This window comes from Mycteria americana, chromosome 4 (genome assembly GCF_035582795.1).
Source record: "Mycteria americana isolate JAX WOST 10 ecotype Jacksonville Zoo and Gardens chromosome 4, USCA_MyAme_1.0, whole genome shotgun sequence".
Classification (NCBI taxonomy): Eukaryota; Metazoa; Chordata; class Aves; order Ciconiiformes; family Ciconiidae; genus Mycteria; species Mycteria americana.
Window position 1 is genome coordinate 30,118,062 of NC_134368.1, and position 15,206 is coordinate 30,133,267.

Consider the following 15,206-nt stretch of genomic DNA (forward strand, 5'->3'; position numbering starts at 1 on the left):
GTTTGTGCCTCTTAATCAGAAGCAAGGTAGGGCAAAACCACTAGCACCATCCTTTTGCGCACCCTTATAATGTGCTCCTCAGTAGGTTCACTCGCTACCTACTGTGTGGCTGGGCGTGTTTCATAACTTCTAACTGAAGAGTTACAGCCTCACCTCTATTCTACCATTTTTGGAAGGATATTACAAACTGCAAAATATGATAGTCTCAACAGCAACATAAGATTAGATAGCATTCACATTCTCATTTTACAGGGGGAAAAAATGGGGCACTGAGACGTTAAGGTGAAAGTTATAAGAAATAATGAATAATAACTTTAATTGTCCAATCTAAGACACTTGTCTAATCTAAGTATGTGATTTTTTTTTTTCTGGAGAGTAAAGACTCTGATGTTATTTTACATATTCAAAGAATAGCTCCTGTTACATTTACTTGTAGCTGCAAAAGCATGTTACAGTTGCAAATAAATGCCAGCTATACAAATGCAGAGTCCAGTTAATTGGAAGTGTGCAAAGAACAGTTGAGAAAATTTTTATTCCAGTGCCTTGCTCAACATTACACATGGTCTCTGCAACAGTGACAGGGAAAGAATCTCATTCTATATTATAACATCCCATTTTCTTTAGTATGAGCCGATCTTTTTGTTTCTCCAGTTCCCTGCCTTATGCATTGCACTTTCCAATTGCTACAATCAGTAAGCCCTACAGGGGGCCCTAGAAACAACAGCCTTCTTCAGTATGGGCTCTGGTTCCCTGTAGACCAGTGTTTATCCCACAGGCGATGATGTCAGGTAAAAATAGAATATGATAACATAATCAAAAGATTGTAATTCATCATACAAGAAAGGCTGTTTGAGGTTGGAAAGGCAACTTTAACTGACTTGGAAATCTTACATTCTTCTAACTTGGGCTTTTATGGAATTTCCTACATGTTCAAAAGAGAAAACAGCATAAATAGATCAAAAAGAACCATTAAAGGAACAATCTTGATTTGCTTACAGATCTCCATCAGTACAGATCTTCACTGGTACAAAGAGAGCAACAATAACAGACTTCTGCCTTCTGGGTGAAGATGCCAATTTGGCCTGGGATAACAAAGGTAGAAAACAAGAAGGATATTTATCTGACCATTTTTCCTACAGATCAGAAAAGCAAAGATTCTTGAGTCCCATATTCATTTCTGGGCTGTGAACAATAGTGTGTTCAAGCACTTATAAATCATTCTGACTCTTCCTTCTAATACATCTCTATCCTATTCTGCTCCTATCCATTCTGATTTCCATCCCAATCCACTTCTCCATTTCTTCTTACTTAAAGTGAGCATCTTCCTATTTATCTTGTATGTTACATGCAAACAAGAGGAAGAATGAAATCAGTTTTCCTTCTCTGTTTTAGCACCCAGCAGCAATCAGAAGGAATTTTAAGAAAAATTGATCTCACCTCTTGCAGTCTTCTAATAGGTGATGACTGGATATGTTTGGTCCAGTCAGTGCAGTGTTCAGGGCAAGGAGAGCACACACACTGTGGACAGTACCTCCAATGAATGTAATTTCTGCTTTCTACCGAGCTTGTGCAAGAAGAGGTTTTCAGAATGTTGACAATTTGATCCCACCTCCAAAGATCAGATTTTAATGGAAATTATAAAAGCCTTGTCTTATGCTGTAAAACAAACACTTTTGTTGAATATTGAATTTCGATATTTGATCTGAAACCTAGAGGATTTAGATATGCAACCATTTACAAGACTTTCTTGAACATAGGCAAACAGCTGCATACTCAGAAATGCTGGGACTGTTTGAAAGAAAGCAAAAGAAGAAGAAGAAATAAAGCCTGAAATAGATGTCTGAAGTAAAAAAAAGTGGACCATTCCGCTCAAATTTGCCAAAATTATTAAAAATTGTAAAGGTGTTATTATAAAGGAATGTGCTGGGAAATGTTAATTATTGATGCCTCTGTCAATAATTCACACATTTATTAATATAGTGATGCAAATATTCACAAACCCAAAGTCCTGAAGAAAAAACAATATTAGGTAAAAGAAACCCAAAGAAAATGGAAGCAATCCTTGCTGATAGAGAAATTTGCTTGTTTTAGACCTTCCCCAGAAAGGTTTACAATCTGGAAAAGCTTCCAAAATCCCTGACTAAACACCATTGGTGGCAAAAAGTGCTTTATTTTACCTGCGTCTGGTGTACTATCAAAAGTGTCTCTGAGGAACCAAGACCATTTATGTGCTGTACTTCCCAGCTAGATTACTGGAATGCCATCCATAGAAGATTATGTGGGCAGATCCCTGGAAGGCTGCAGATAGCACAGAGTGAAATAAACATATTATTCTACCATCCTCCAGATTGACATCTGGTTGCATTTCAAGGTATAGCAACAGATAAAGCACTGTATATCTGTGAAAATGACCAAGAAAAGCGCTGCTAATTTTTTTTCGAAGTGAAGAGGAAACAACATTCACTGTCTAATGCTATGAAAGAACTAGGAGGTATCAAATAAAATTGCCTTTAAAACAATCAAAAGGTGGTACTCCTCATACAATGCATAGATAAGCTGTAACACTTTGCAACAGGATACTATGGATGCTAAAGGACATAGATTCATGAAACAAAGGGACAAATGAATAGAAGAAAAATCTATTGTGGGTCGTAAATTACAGAAAAGTCCTTGAATCATAAACAGATGGAAAATGCAGGGGTATTTTGCAAAAGTATTGCCACATAGTCTTGCTCTGTTCTCCTATTCTTCTCTGGGCATGTGATCTTGGCAGCTTTTGGAGTCAGCATTACAAGATAGACAGATTTTTCATCTGACTCAGTACAGTCACAATAGCACAGTGGGACACAGAGGAATCCCTGTATTCTCTTGCCTGCAAATTTTCATCAACTGTTCCCTATATCCTATGTACCCTGCAGTACAGTGTATGCATCTTGTAGCTGTCAGTTCTAGAAAGTTTTGATCCTAGGATCATGATCACAGAATTAGGAAAGTTGGCAACTCCTTCCCACCAAGAAACTGTCCATTTCTCTATTTCCTTACAATGCAAAACACTGTGAGAGAAAGAACACAAAAGACCTTTCTCTTCCACTCAACTGAAGCGGCCTAAAAAGGCCACATAGGAAACTCCAAGCTGGAAAAGAAACAGGCAAAGAACAGTAAGGCAGGCAGAGATAAACGGTGGGGGAGGCAGAATGGGAGAAAAAACAAAATCAAAGGACATAATGAAATATAATGCAGGGTCAAGAGAAGTAAAGAATGAGTGCTTGGGGGAAATAGTTTTTTCAGCTGTGAATGTTTCCTCACATGAAACACCACCACAATCCTGAAAAACATTGTGTGTCCCTCAAAACATTATTCCACTATTGTCGTTTCTGCAGCTGGTCAGTATCAATGTTACACATACACAGATCATCTCTCTCTTCTTTTCACTGCATTAAGTAATGCAAGGGCGCAAAAGAAAGATAACGTCTTCCTAATTTTAAAGCTTTTTCTCAAATAAATTCTGTATTGGATGTGTATAATTAGCTACACATTGCCAACAGAAAAATAAATACCTGGTTGTAACCAGATGCTGCCTTTGAATCTCTGCTCAAAGGTATTCCTCAAAGACAATTCTCTAAATTAATACCAGTGTGAAAAATCCTGGAAGATAAACTGGGCACCATGGGAAAAAAGAGTATCAGAACAATTTTTATTGGTGTTTGATTCTTGGAACAAAACAAAACAAGATCTGCATTAGTTAAGCATATTTGGTTAAGAAAATTAGTAGTTTCCTTGTATACATTATATTAATTCTCTTGAGTATTTTCTTATTGCTTGCACTATTGCAGCTTATGCAGGACAAGACAACGTATGATGTCAGCCACTAGAAGAAAGTTTGAACTGTTTGGCTGCAAACTGTTTTACTGCAAAACTCAAAACTTTACTGAACTGTTTTACTGCAAAACTCAAAGCTGAACTTGAGTAAAGGCAATGCTATTACAAGAGAGAAGTACTGCTGAAGTCTATAGTTGTGGTATTAATACATCTATTAACTATTCGTTTTTACAGTATCTTAAAATGTTATACATTAACTGTTAATGACTATTGATAATATTCTTAATGTGATGCTCCAATTAAATGCTTCTTCTCCAGCTTAAAACAGGCTAAGAGCTCCTGTGGTGGCATCTTGAAACAGCTGAAAGAGCTCACCCCAATTATTCATGCATTTAGCCCTTTCATGCCCTTGAACCTTGCAGGGCATTTATCAACATGTACAATAATTAATTTCTATGTTTTTGCCAAGAAGGGAGATTGTCTGGGTTATCAGCAATGGTTTTCCTGCTCACCAACTACTATAACTTTTCTAACCAGAAAAAATTAAAAGACTGTATCCAACTGAAAAACTGCTGCAATAACCAGTGAGTAAAAAGTTCACAAATATTTATTTGTCTTACAGAACAGAAAAGTTCTGTTACTTACAATTTAATGCTACTTATAATGTCATGTGTTACCTACACATATACATACTTACTTACATTCCTTTTCATGATTCCTTTTTTTTATTCATTCCTTTTTACAATTTAAAGTTTAACTACTAATAGGAAGGCAAATGCATTCGTAGTATATAGGAATTATTAAAATACCCAGAAACAATTACAGCATGTAAAGTCCCTTTCTTACATTGTTCAGAAAAAAACAAAGAAAGAAAAGTGCAATATCTTTTAAGAAACTAACATAAAGTAAAAAAAAGTAAGTTAATATCTCCATTAAATCTGGGTCAGGACTAAAAGCCATAACATTCACTCCAATAGCAATGAAATTGTGATCACAGGAGGATTTGCAATAAAAGGTACCTGAAAAAAATGTACTTTCATATATTTAGCTTTCACTAGTTGAAACATTGCAAAAAAATTCTGTGGAGAGATAAAATCTCCTAAGACAAAACTGTAAATTTGTTCTTGGAAAAAATGCTATGAAAAATATTTTCATAATTTGGCACAACTGATAGCTATTTAAAAACAGTTTCTCACTGGAAAAAAGGTCTCATTTGTTTTTGTCATATACTTTTTTTGTACCTTTAAGAACTAACAGTATAAATAATATGCAACATAACTGCAATAGAATTTATATTCTATATTTAAATTTTAATGTACTATGTCTTTTATATAACTTAAATAGTATTATTTGTTACAAATCTCATGGCTATGAAGTGCAGTTCAGGCCTCTTGTGCATCATTTTTTAACAGAAACAGACATTCATAATGCCTCTTTAGTAATAATACCAAAGAGAACATTGCCTGACAGTTCCATACTGTCACTTACACAGTTCCGCTGTATAAAGAGCAGAAGCATCATATTCACTGCTGCTTTTGAAAGCATTTTACCATACAAATTAACTGAAAAATAATTTCAGGGCTCTTGTGAGAGCTCCACATTAATGTAAGTCAGCTCATTGTGTTGCTTTACTCCTCATTCAAGCCACTGTGGTTTTTTTCTCCACAGTTTTAACAGCATCGGCTATGTTGGCTGGTCAAAGCAAATAAAATAACAGAAAAACACAATGACAGTTGAAAGAAAGAAAGAAAAACAGAGCTGGAATATTTCTGTGAATAGGGATACGTATAGCAGCCTTCAGGAATGTTTCTGAGATTTCTCCCCACCCGAACGCATTATTGGATTCATGTGGAATGAATGACTGATGATGCTTCCCACTCACTCCCTTACACGCTCACAACTTATTAGAACTGTGAAACCAGTTCAACCATCTATCTTAAATCTCAACAGCTGGATTCCTAAAACTATTTTCAGAGTAGCTGATTTTCTCACCTACTGGGAATTCACTTGTCACTTGTGTGAAAGGATATCAACCTGACTGATGCAGCCCTGCCTACAGAACTGCACCTTTTTCTCTGTGACTCATTTTGTACACTCGGATGGTTTTACTATAATGGCACATGGCTCAGATTTTCCAGTACATTCAGTACATCTGCTGTCACATCAGGAATGTATGTCATAATAGTTTCTCCATAGTGGTAATGTGCACTCAATTTGCAATGCCTGTGGAGGAAAAATCTAGACAAAGAGATAAATATTAGCAGTGACACATGAACAAATACATATGCACTAGATAATCCAATTCTAACTGATGAACATTTTTCAGGAAAGTTGGTAATTGTCCCCAGGATAAATGCTCTGGATTCTAACTAGAAGATCAGTCATTCTCCAACAGAGCTTGGAAAGGCATGTGAGGTTCAAGGATTTTTTGGAGGAGTGATAATTTTCAGTTCAGAAAATGTGGAGGATATAGAGTATTTAGTCACAGTCAGACAAAAATAATCAAGAGAAAATTTTGTTTTGGATTGGGTGATACTGTGCTAAAACAAGCAGGTATAGCAGCCAGACCTTATTTTTGATAAATACAAGAAACAACTAAAGCCCCAAAAGATAATTACACCGTCACACAAAACAAATTATATGCAAGGCATATGTGGGCAGGGAGGGTTTCACTGCATGTAATCTGGAGGCATTAGTCCCCAAAAGAAACCACAAAGTTGAGACATAAGCAGCCATATGCCAAGGACATGCTCTTGGAGTTTCCAGGAACTGAGCCCTGAGAAGAGCGTGAAGAGCGCTTTGGGCTGAGCACTAGGTAAAAAGGGATTGGAACAGTGAACTGACCCCTGCTGTTTGGTTCTACTGCATTCAGAGAAGTAAATTCTTTCAAATATACAAATTGCAGAAATAAATATTCAACTACAGCATAATTTACTGCTCTAGGAGAAACCACCTAGTGAACCTGGACTCTCACCTTTTTCAGTCATAGAGGAATCACATTAGAACCATTCTTTTAAATAAAAAAAGTCAAAATATTCTCTATAGTCTATCATTCTACATATCCAAGCATCATGCACAATAGTTCATGAAAAAATGAATTAAAAATGCCTTTTGTTTTATACAACAGGATGTCAGAACTGCCAATAAGCAGCCTGGGTCTCCACAGTCTGCCAGGTAGGGACATTGAATCTCACAACTGGCTCTAGATATTTTCCCCCAGTGAGAAATAGCAAGCTTCCACTGTGTACTTCTCTGTAATTTATGCCATTCACTACCAGATAGATACAAATCCTGCCATACAGATTATGGAAGAATCATCAAACAGGCACTACTCTAAAAAACTTCTTCTCTAACAGTATCAAATATATTATTTTAGCCAGAAGATATTCTGAAACTTGAAAGTTTCAGAAGTCAGCAATCTCTTCTGGCTTGATCTAAATGTTCAGCTGTCTAGATTTGGTGGGGCTTTTGAACACTTTGGCCAGCTATAATTTGTCAAAATTTAATAGGCACATTTATATCATACCTTGTATTCAGTCCGTGTACCACACACGCATGAAACCCAGGTCTCTAACATCCTGTTGCTTTTTCAGAATAATACCTCATTCTGTGCCCAGTATGAGCGTGCTCAATTAATGATATGCTAGTCACTCATTGCTCATTGCTAGTTACTCTCATTGTTCATTGTACAACCCCTTACCACACTTATGTATTTACACTACAGCCTCTTACCTTATTTGTTATTTGAACCTGCCATGAAGACTAAATTATTGTACTCCTAATTCCTATGATGTTCATCACTATGATACCAAAGGCATCAACACGCATATGGTTACAACATCCCTGTGAGCTAAAGGGACAGTTTTATTCCTATTTTACAAAGGGAAGTTGAGGCATGGAAAAAAAAATATGCATTTTTATAATTACTTGCTTATGGTTCCCATTTGGAGAGATCCATTAGACCTAATTTTTCAGCATTATTTAGCATATATTTATATCATATGGTTAAAACACAGCTCCCAGTGGCTTTCACTACAGCAACTTGCCCAAAATCCCATAGGAACCCTATAGAAGACATGTGGATAGTGTTCAATTTCCCTGGAAAGCATTCAACCGCCTTCAACAAGACACAATCCCTCTTTGTATATTTCCCCACCTCAGCCATTACAAATGTTCCCACAGGTGAAGGTAGGTATGGACAACAGCCTCCTTTACTTCATGACCCCTCAAAACACGTCCTAACAGATGGAGAGAATCCAACTGGTAAAAAGACTTGGTCCAATAATTTAAGGCTATATCATTATGCATATTCAGAAAGTGCAAGGAGATAACTGACGATATACAAACAATCTTAATTGTAGCATTAACTAACATTCAAAGATACACTATATAACCTCACTGATCTTTTAAAGTAGTTTTGAGCGTTTAACTTTTTAGGTTTTTTAAACAAAATTGAAAAACAATTTTCACCATATCATTTCTTCTTGTTTATTGTCACCCAGAAGTCATTAACAAAGTTAGAACCCACAGATGGACCATACAAGCCTCTCTCACTTAGGCTCATGGGATGATGCATATCAACAGTAAAGTCTCAGATGCCAGCAAGAGAACTTCAGCAATGCAGTCAATGAGAAAAAAGAGTTAGGCTTGCTGCTCTCAGGTCTGATCTCACCCAGATTTGGATCTAGAGAACAGAGCAGCAACTCTGAGATGGAAATACCTTGTATTTAGAGAGTGGCTGGAAAGCTGCCTGGCAGAAAAGGACCTGAGGGTGTTGGTTGACAGCCGCCTGAATATGAGCCAACAGTGTGCCCAGGTGGCCAAAAAGGCCAATAGCATCCTGGCTTGTATCAGAAATAGCGTGGCCAGCAGGACTAGGGAAGTGATCGTGCCCCTGTACTCGGCACTGGTGAGGCCGCACCTCGAATACTGTGTTCAGTTTTGGGCCCCAAAACTGCTGGCGCACGTGCTGGAGCAAAACGTGCTGGAGCACGTCCAAAGAAGAGCAATGAAGCTGGTGAAGGGTCTAGAGCACAAGTCTTATGAGGAGCAGCTGAGGCAAATGGGATTGTTTAGCCTGGAGAAAAGGAGGCTCAGGGGAGACCTTATCGCTCTCTACAACTACCTGAAAGGAGGTTGTAGCCAGGTCAGTCTCTTGTCCCAAGTAGCAAGCGATAGGACAAGAGGAAAATGCCACAAATTGCACCAGGGGAGGTTTAGACTGGATATTAGGAAAAATGTTTGTCAAGCATTGGAACAGGCTGCCCAGGGAAGTGGTTGAGTCACCATCCCTGGAGGTATTTAAAAGATGTGTAGACGCGGTGCTTAGGGGCATGGTTTAGTGGTGGACTTGGCAGTGTTAGGTTAACAGTTGGACTCAATGATATTAAAGGTCTTTTCCAATCTAAATGATTCTACAATTCTATGATTCTATGAGTGGATGTATACAAACCACGATTTTTGAAAAGGTTACCTCTCAATCAGTTCTGGGCTCATTTTTACAGCAAGGAAAAAGGAGACAAACTTGAAATTTGGCCTGTGTATCAGGTTCCTGCTCCAAATAAAAATCCTGTATTTACTAGAGCTTAGCAAAGAAAAAGTCAGCAGAGCATTTTTAAAGGGCATATTACCTTTCTCCTACCTTCTTCCCTTGAAACAGCTCAGAATTTTTGATGCAAAACAAAAAAGCCTCAAATCAATACAAGTCTGAAAAAAAATCAGCCTAAACAATTGAAGCACAGCAAACCTATAACCAACTGACAACCAGACTTTATCACATTAATATGAAGGAACATAATAACAGAACTAGAAATAAAAAATACATTATTAAATAGGAACTCATTAACATAGCGTAACAGTTAAGAGTGGAAACATACACTGCTTTCCTTTTTCTTGGTGTGGTGAGAAGCATACCCTTGTAGTGGTGTCATTTTCAGTTTCGTTTTGGAATTGAGAGCACTTCAGGAATTCTGGCCAAGAAGCATTTACCATACCCAGGACTGGTTCACAGCCTTCTTTTGCTGCCTCACAAAATGTCCTGCAGGGCAAAAGGCCTCGACTGGAGAAAAGAGACAGAAAACAAAAATACAAAGGATTATTACTCTAGTAGATTGTGAAAACTTTTTTAAAAGAGACAAAAGTAATAATAAACACTTTTGAAGAATTTTACATTCTACAGAGCTACACCAAAAAGGTGCCGAATCTTCATTATTCATTGAAGGTGACATCAGCTCTGGCTTTCAGGCTAAATTTAAGCCCAAATCAAACTCAGAACAGTCTCTAAGTTTAACTCTGTGCAAGCTGAAGCTGAGATTTCATCAACAGTTGAACCAATATAATGGTGTAGCAACACCACACAGGAGAAAGCTTGCTTCTTCACACCCTCTCTTCTTCCCTACAGTTGTGCAGATTTACCCCTCTCTGACTTTGGCAAACACCTTCATGAGCTTATAAAAAATCATTAACTTGAAAAAAACTTGTCATGTTTTTGACTGTGTAAGCCTTCTGACAACTTCAGTGTGCTGAATCTGCTCATGGGGCAAACCAACAACCACCAGACATAAACTGTAGGAACCCACAGTGCAGAGCACTATACCACCCTCTTTTAGCATTTATGAGCTCTTACACTATTTCCCCTGAGCAGTCAAAACATATTGAATGTCAGATCAAATGCAATAAATATCAACATGACTTGAATTGTATTTTTTTTAAGAGAAGCACTACAAATTAGCAATTTTAAAAGTTTAAATGAAGCATACTTGTCTATTTCTTATTCTGAGATATATATCTGCCTATGTATTTTTTCTTTATTCTTCTTTTACATGTACATAGGAAAACCAATTAAAATAGATAGCTATGAACTGTCTCCAGGTCTACATAATTAGAGTCAACAAAGTCAAGCAAAAAATCTAGAAAATCTATTAACATGTTTACTGTAGATCTGGAAAAGGATAAAAAAAGTAAAGTTACAAGATTACAGGTAACACAATGCTAGCCAAGTTAGTCAAGATTTGAAACGACAAGAGATTTCAAAGAAGCCTCAGCCAAGTTAGCTGATATGTGGCAGCTGTAATTCAGCATAGACTACTGCAGCATAATGTACACAGGAAGGAAGAATTGAATGTCCACACATACAGTTCTCTGCTTTACTGCCAGCTTCCACTAACCTTTTATCTGAAAACCATTTTGGAGGAGTAGAGGAGAAGCTCTAGCACAGTCAACATTAGTCTTATCTATAAAGAAGAACTGTTCGATGCCTTTCCCAGTGAGGATTGGCACCATCTGTGGGAGCACTTCGTTACCCGAGAGAGCTGTCAAACAGGCTAACATATCACTGGAGCACAGTGGAGGAAAGCCTCTCAGTAAGCAGGTGCAATTGCATCTGAAAGTCCACACACACAAGCAAATAACACAGCCCAAATGAGACGCACTGCCTGCCTATAAAAACACTTTTCTCATCTGTATGACTGGTAAGTCATAAAGACCCAGCTCTTCTTTTGCTGGAAAGCAGAAGCACTAAGGCAGCTAGACGGTGGCATCTACTAACACCAACCTGTTCACACTGAATAAATATCGAAACTCCAACTCAACAGCATGATAGCCTTCCATAACCTCTAGAGCTAGAGAGTGTGTCATAACCATCAAAAATTAGGAAGAAGAGAGGCCTGGATATACAGTAGGAAAGACAAGATATCTGAGTGGTCTTCGCCAGAAGACTATGTCAGCCTTCTGGATGAGGTAACAGAAAAAAAGACACATAAATGGCAAAAAAGATCTCTCATATAAGTACCTAGCGCCCCATCACTATATTTTCTCAATGTGTGGATTCCTTCTGCAAATTTACTGCAATGCTTTTAGCATTTCTTAAAATATTATAAAAATTTACCAGCAGAACACTGGGAAGCTAATGCACATTCATAACTTATGAATCAATGACCAAAATGCAGAAGTTGCATACATGCTCTAAGCAGGAAAGATCTCACTCACATTTAAAACAGTTCAAGTTTTCTCAGGCATAATTAAAATTAGGGCACTTATTCCTAAGAATATAATGAAAAAATGTAACTCTGGCTCTGAGTTGCAAGTAAAATGTTACTTTTTTGAAAGGATTCTTATGCATTGCTGTTTTGCTTTATTACAAAATATGACATAAATTGTAATTTTTTACTTAGCTTGAAATCAATGTTTTGTCATTCAGGAAAAAAGAATGATGAATTTCTAAAAGATGCAATGTTTAAAATACGATTAGCATGTTAACTTAATGTATATTTATTATATTCTTAATGATACCTCTGACTTTATAATATAATATTTTATTCTACACTATATATATTTTTTTTTTTTTAAACAGTGAACACCAAGACTGGGAAGGCATGCCTTGTTTTTTATTCATTTTCTTATTTAATTTAGAAATACAGTTGTGAATGTCCACTGTCTTCACTGTCTATAACTTCAGGGTCATCTGCTGAGATTATCAACAGCACTGTAAATAAAGAAAATCAGAGAGTTACTTGTACCTAAACAATTATATCCTTCATTATAATCGTTGAGATGCCACCACCATTACCATACCTGATTTTCTTATCACGACCATTAAATTCCACAATGATTCCATAGAGGAAGTGATGTAATTGAAGTGAATTTCAGCTAAACAAACATTACATTGACCTGGAAGGTGATTTGGCACAATATTTTGAAAGGAAACAAAACTGCTTAAAGTGTAAACTGTCAAATGACTCTCAGTGGAAAGAACAACATGTACAGAGACCTAGAAATACATGTAATTGTTAAGTATGGCTCTCTTACAGAAACAGCTGACATTCAGAAATGCTTGAGAGAACTTCACCCATACAAGTCCATGGGAACCAAGAGGCTGCATCTAAGGGTGCTGAGCAAACTGTCCAGTGCTCTTGCAAAGCCTATCTCTGTCATCTCTGAAAGGTCATGGACATCAGGGGAGGTTGCTTACAACTAGAAAAAGGCAAATGTTGCACCCACCTTCAAAAAAAGGCCAAAAAGGTCAAGCTGGGTAACTTCAAGCTGCTCAGCCTGATTTAGTCCCGAGGAAAATCAAAGAGTGAGTCCTCCTTGAACACATTTCTGGGCACAGAAGATGATGATCGGGAACAGTCAGCATAGATTTATCAAGGGTAAATCATGGCTGATCAGCCTGATTGCCCAATATGATAAAATAACTAGATAGGTAGCACTGGGACCTGTTCTGGTCGACATCTTTATCAAGGACCTGGAAGAAGTGACCAAGTGTGCTCTTGTCAAGTTTGCAGATGACACCATAGTGTTCCCACAATGTGGGAACAATGTACTTGATTGTAGAGCTGCCATTCACGGGGGCCTAAACAGGCTGGAAGAATGGGCCAAGAGGAACTTTATGAAATTTAACAAGGATGAGTCCTGCACGTGGGAAGAAAGAACCCACTGTAATGATACAGGCTAGATACCGACTGATTGGGGAGCTCTGCTGAAAACAACCTGGGGGTCTTGGTAGACAGCAAGCTGGACATAAGCCAGCAGTGTGTCCTGGCAGCAAAGCAGGCCAACAGTATCCTGGCCTGTATCACACGAGCACACAGTCAGTATATGATGGGAAAGGATTGTTCCCCTCTGCTCAGCACTTGCTAGACTGCATGTGAATACTGTGTCCAGATTTGGCTGCTCCAATACAGGAAAGACACTGATAAACAGCAGCGAACCCAGGGGAGGGCCACCGAGCTGGTCAGAGGCTGGAACACTCACCTGCGGGACAGGCTGAGGGAAGTGGGCTCCTTCAGCTGGCATAAGAGACAGCTTGGGGGTAACATCAACCACTACACCCTTCAGGACCCATGGGGAGGTTATGGAGTCTAGCTATTCCCAGTGGTGTATGGTGGGAGGATGGGGGACAATTGACATAAGCTGAAACAAGAGATGTTCAGACAGGGTATAAAGAATTTTTCAGCATGAAATTAGGGAGTGAAACAGGTTATCCAGAGAGGTTGTGTGGTCTCCATCCTTGCATGTTTTCAAGACATAACTATATAAAGCCCTGAATACATAATCAATGTACTTCTGCTCCATTGAAGAGACAAGGAATATCATTATAACAATGAACAGTTTCAGTAAAATGAAATTATTTACTGTCTGAGCTATTTAAATTTGGTCTGTTGAGGGAAATTCACATAGAAAATGAGAACAAAACTGAAAGAAATACCACAAACTAACATAAAATAAGGAAGTTGAACTGAATATACTGAAATTTTTCATAATGTTGGGCAAACTGCAAATTCTTGATGTTACTGGAATTTGGAAACAACTTGAAGAACTATTACAGAAGTTGTTACCCAAAAGAAAATAAATTGCCAAGAACAATTCAATATTCTGAGATTTCATTTGAAGTTTCAGAAATAAATACATACAAAAACACAAACACACATACACATGCACAGACACTTCTAAATACCATTTTACTTAAAGTAGATTATAGTAAGTCTAGTCATTAATGAAAGTTGTCATATTTGAAATAGCTAATTCATTGCAAAAATATAAATGCATGACTGAATCCTTACCATATTCTTTACTGTAAGGATATACAGTCTCCTTAGTGTTTGAGAGGGAACAAAGGGCTATTTTGAGAAATAAGTCAATCTGTCACTCACGTTTGCATCTTGGGGATCATTGTCAGCCTGCACTTCATTCTGTGTCCTCACATTGAGGCCACATTTAGATCCTGCATACTACATCTAACATGTTTTCTCCCATACCCCTACACTGATTAAATTTTCAACACAATTTTTTGCAGTTTATATCTAAATTACTGCAGAACCTTTTGGGCTTTAGAAAATGCAATTTTGCTTCATTCATAACCATTCATAATGCCATAGAAAAGTTCTTTTTCCTAGTACCCCACTTAGATAATATCATCTTTCTCTTTATGTCTGACTCTTGGTTGCACCTGCCCACCCCAAAAATGTGGCAAGAACTCCATATTCAGGAACAAGTAAGTGGCCTGAACTGAAAAAGTCCACAGTACTCAACAGTTGCCTTACTCAGTGTTTCATTTTGCAGTAATAGGGAAAAACACAGTACTATTAGTAACCGTGTGATATGACAGCAAACCCCGCAAGCAAGGAATGAAAAGCTGCCAGAGCTGCCTGACTACTAGTGGTAACGTGAAGAAACTGGTGTAAAGCAAAATAGTCACTTGCATAAGTATTCTGAAGTCAGTATGGCTGCCTTTCTCTGCTTAGTATCTAACAAGAGGAATGTGCTGCCAGTGTTGTTACTGAGTTCATTACATACTCTGGAATGACTGGAACCATACTCTGGAATGACTGGAACACACTACTTGGAACCACTGTTTCAAAATAGATCTCTCTAGAGATATATTCTCC

At 37.7% G+C, this 15,206-nt stretch overlaps 1 protein-coding gene across 1 annotated transcript in view; it reads right to left on the reverse strand.

The window, feature by feature from the left end:
* Positions 1-15,206, reverse strand: part of CORIN (corin, serine peptidase) — a 160,207-nt gene that overhangs the window by 75,036 nt on the left and 69,965 nt on the right. Inside the window, exon 5 of the mRNA XM_075499205.1 lies at positions 9,696-9,877. Within this exon, the coding sequence (XP_075355320.1) occupies positions 9,696-9,877 (182 nt within the window). The remainder of the gene's footprint in view (positions 1-9,695; positions 9,878-15,206) is intronic.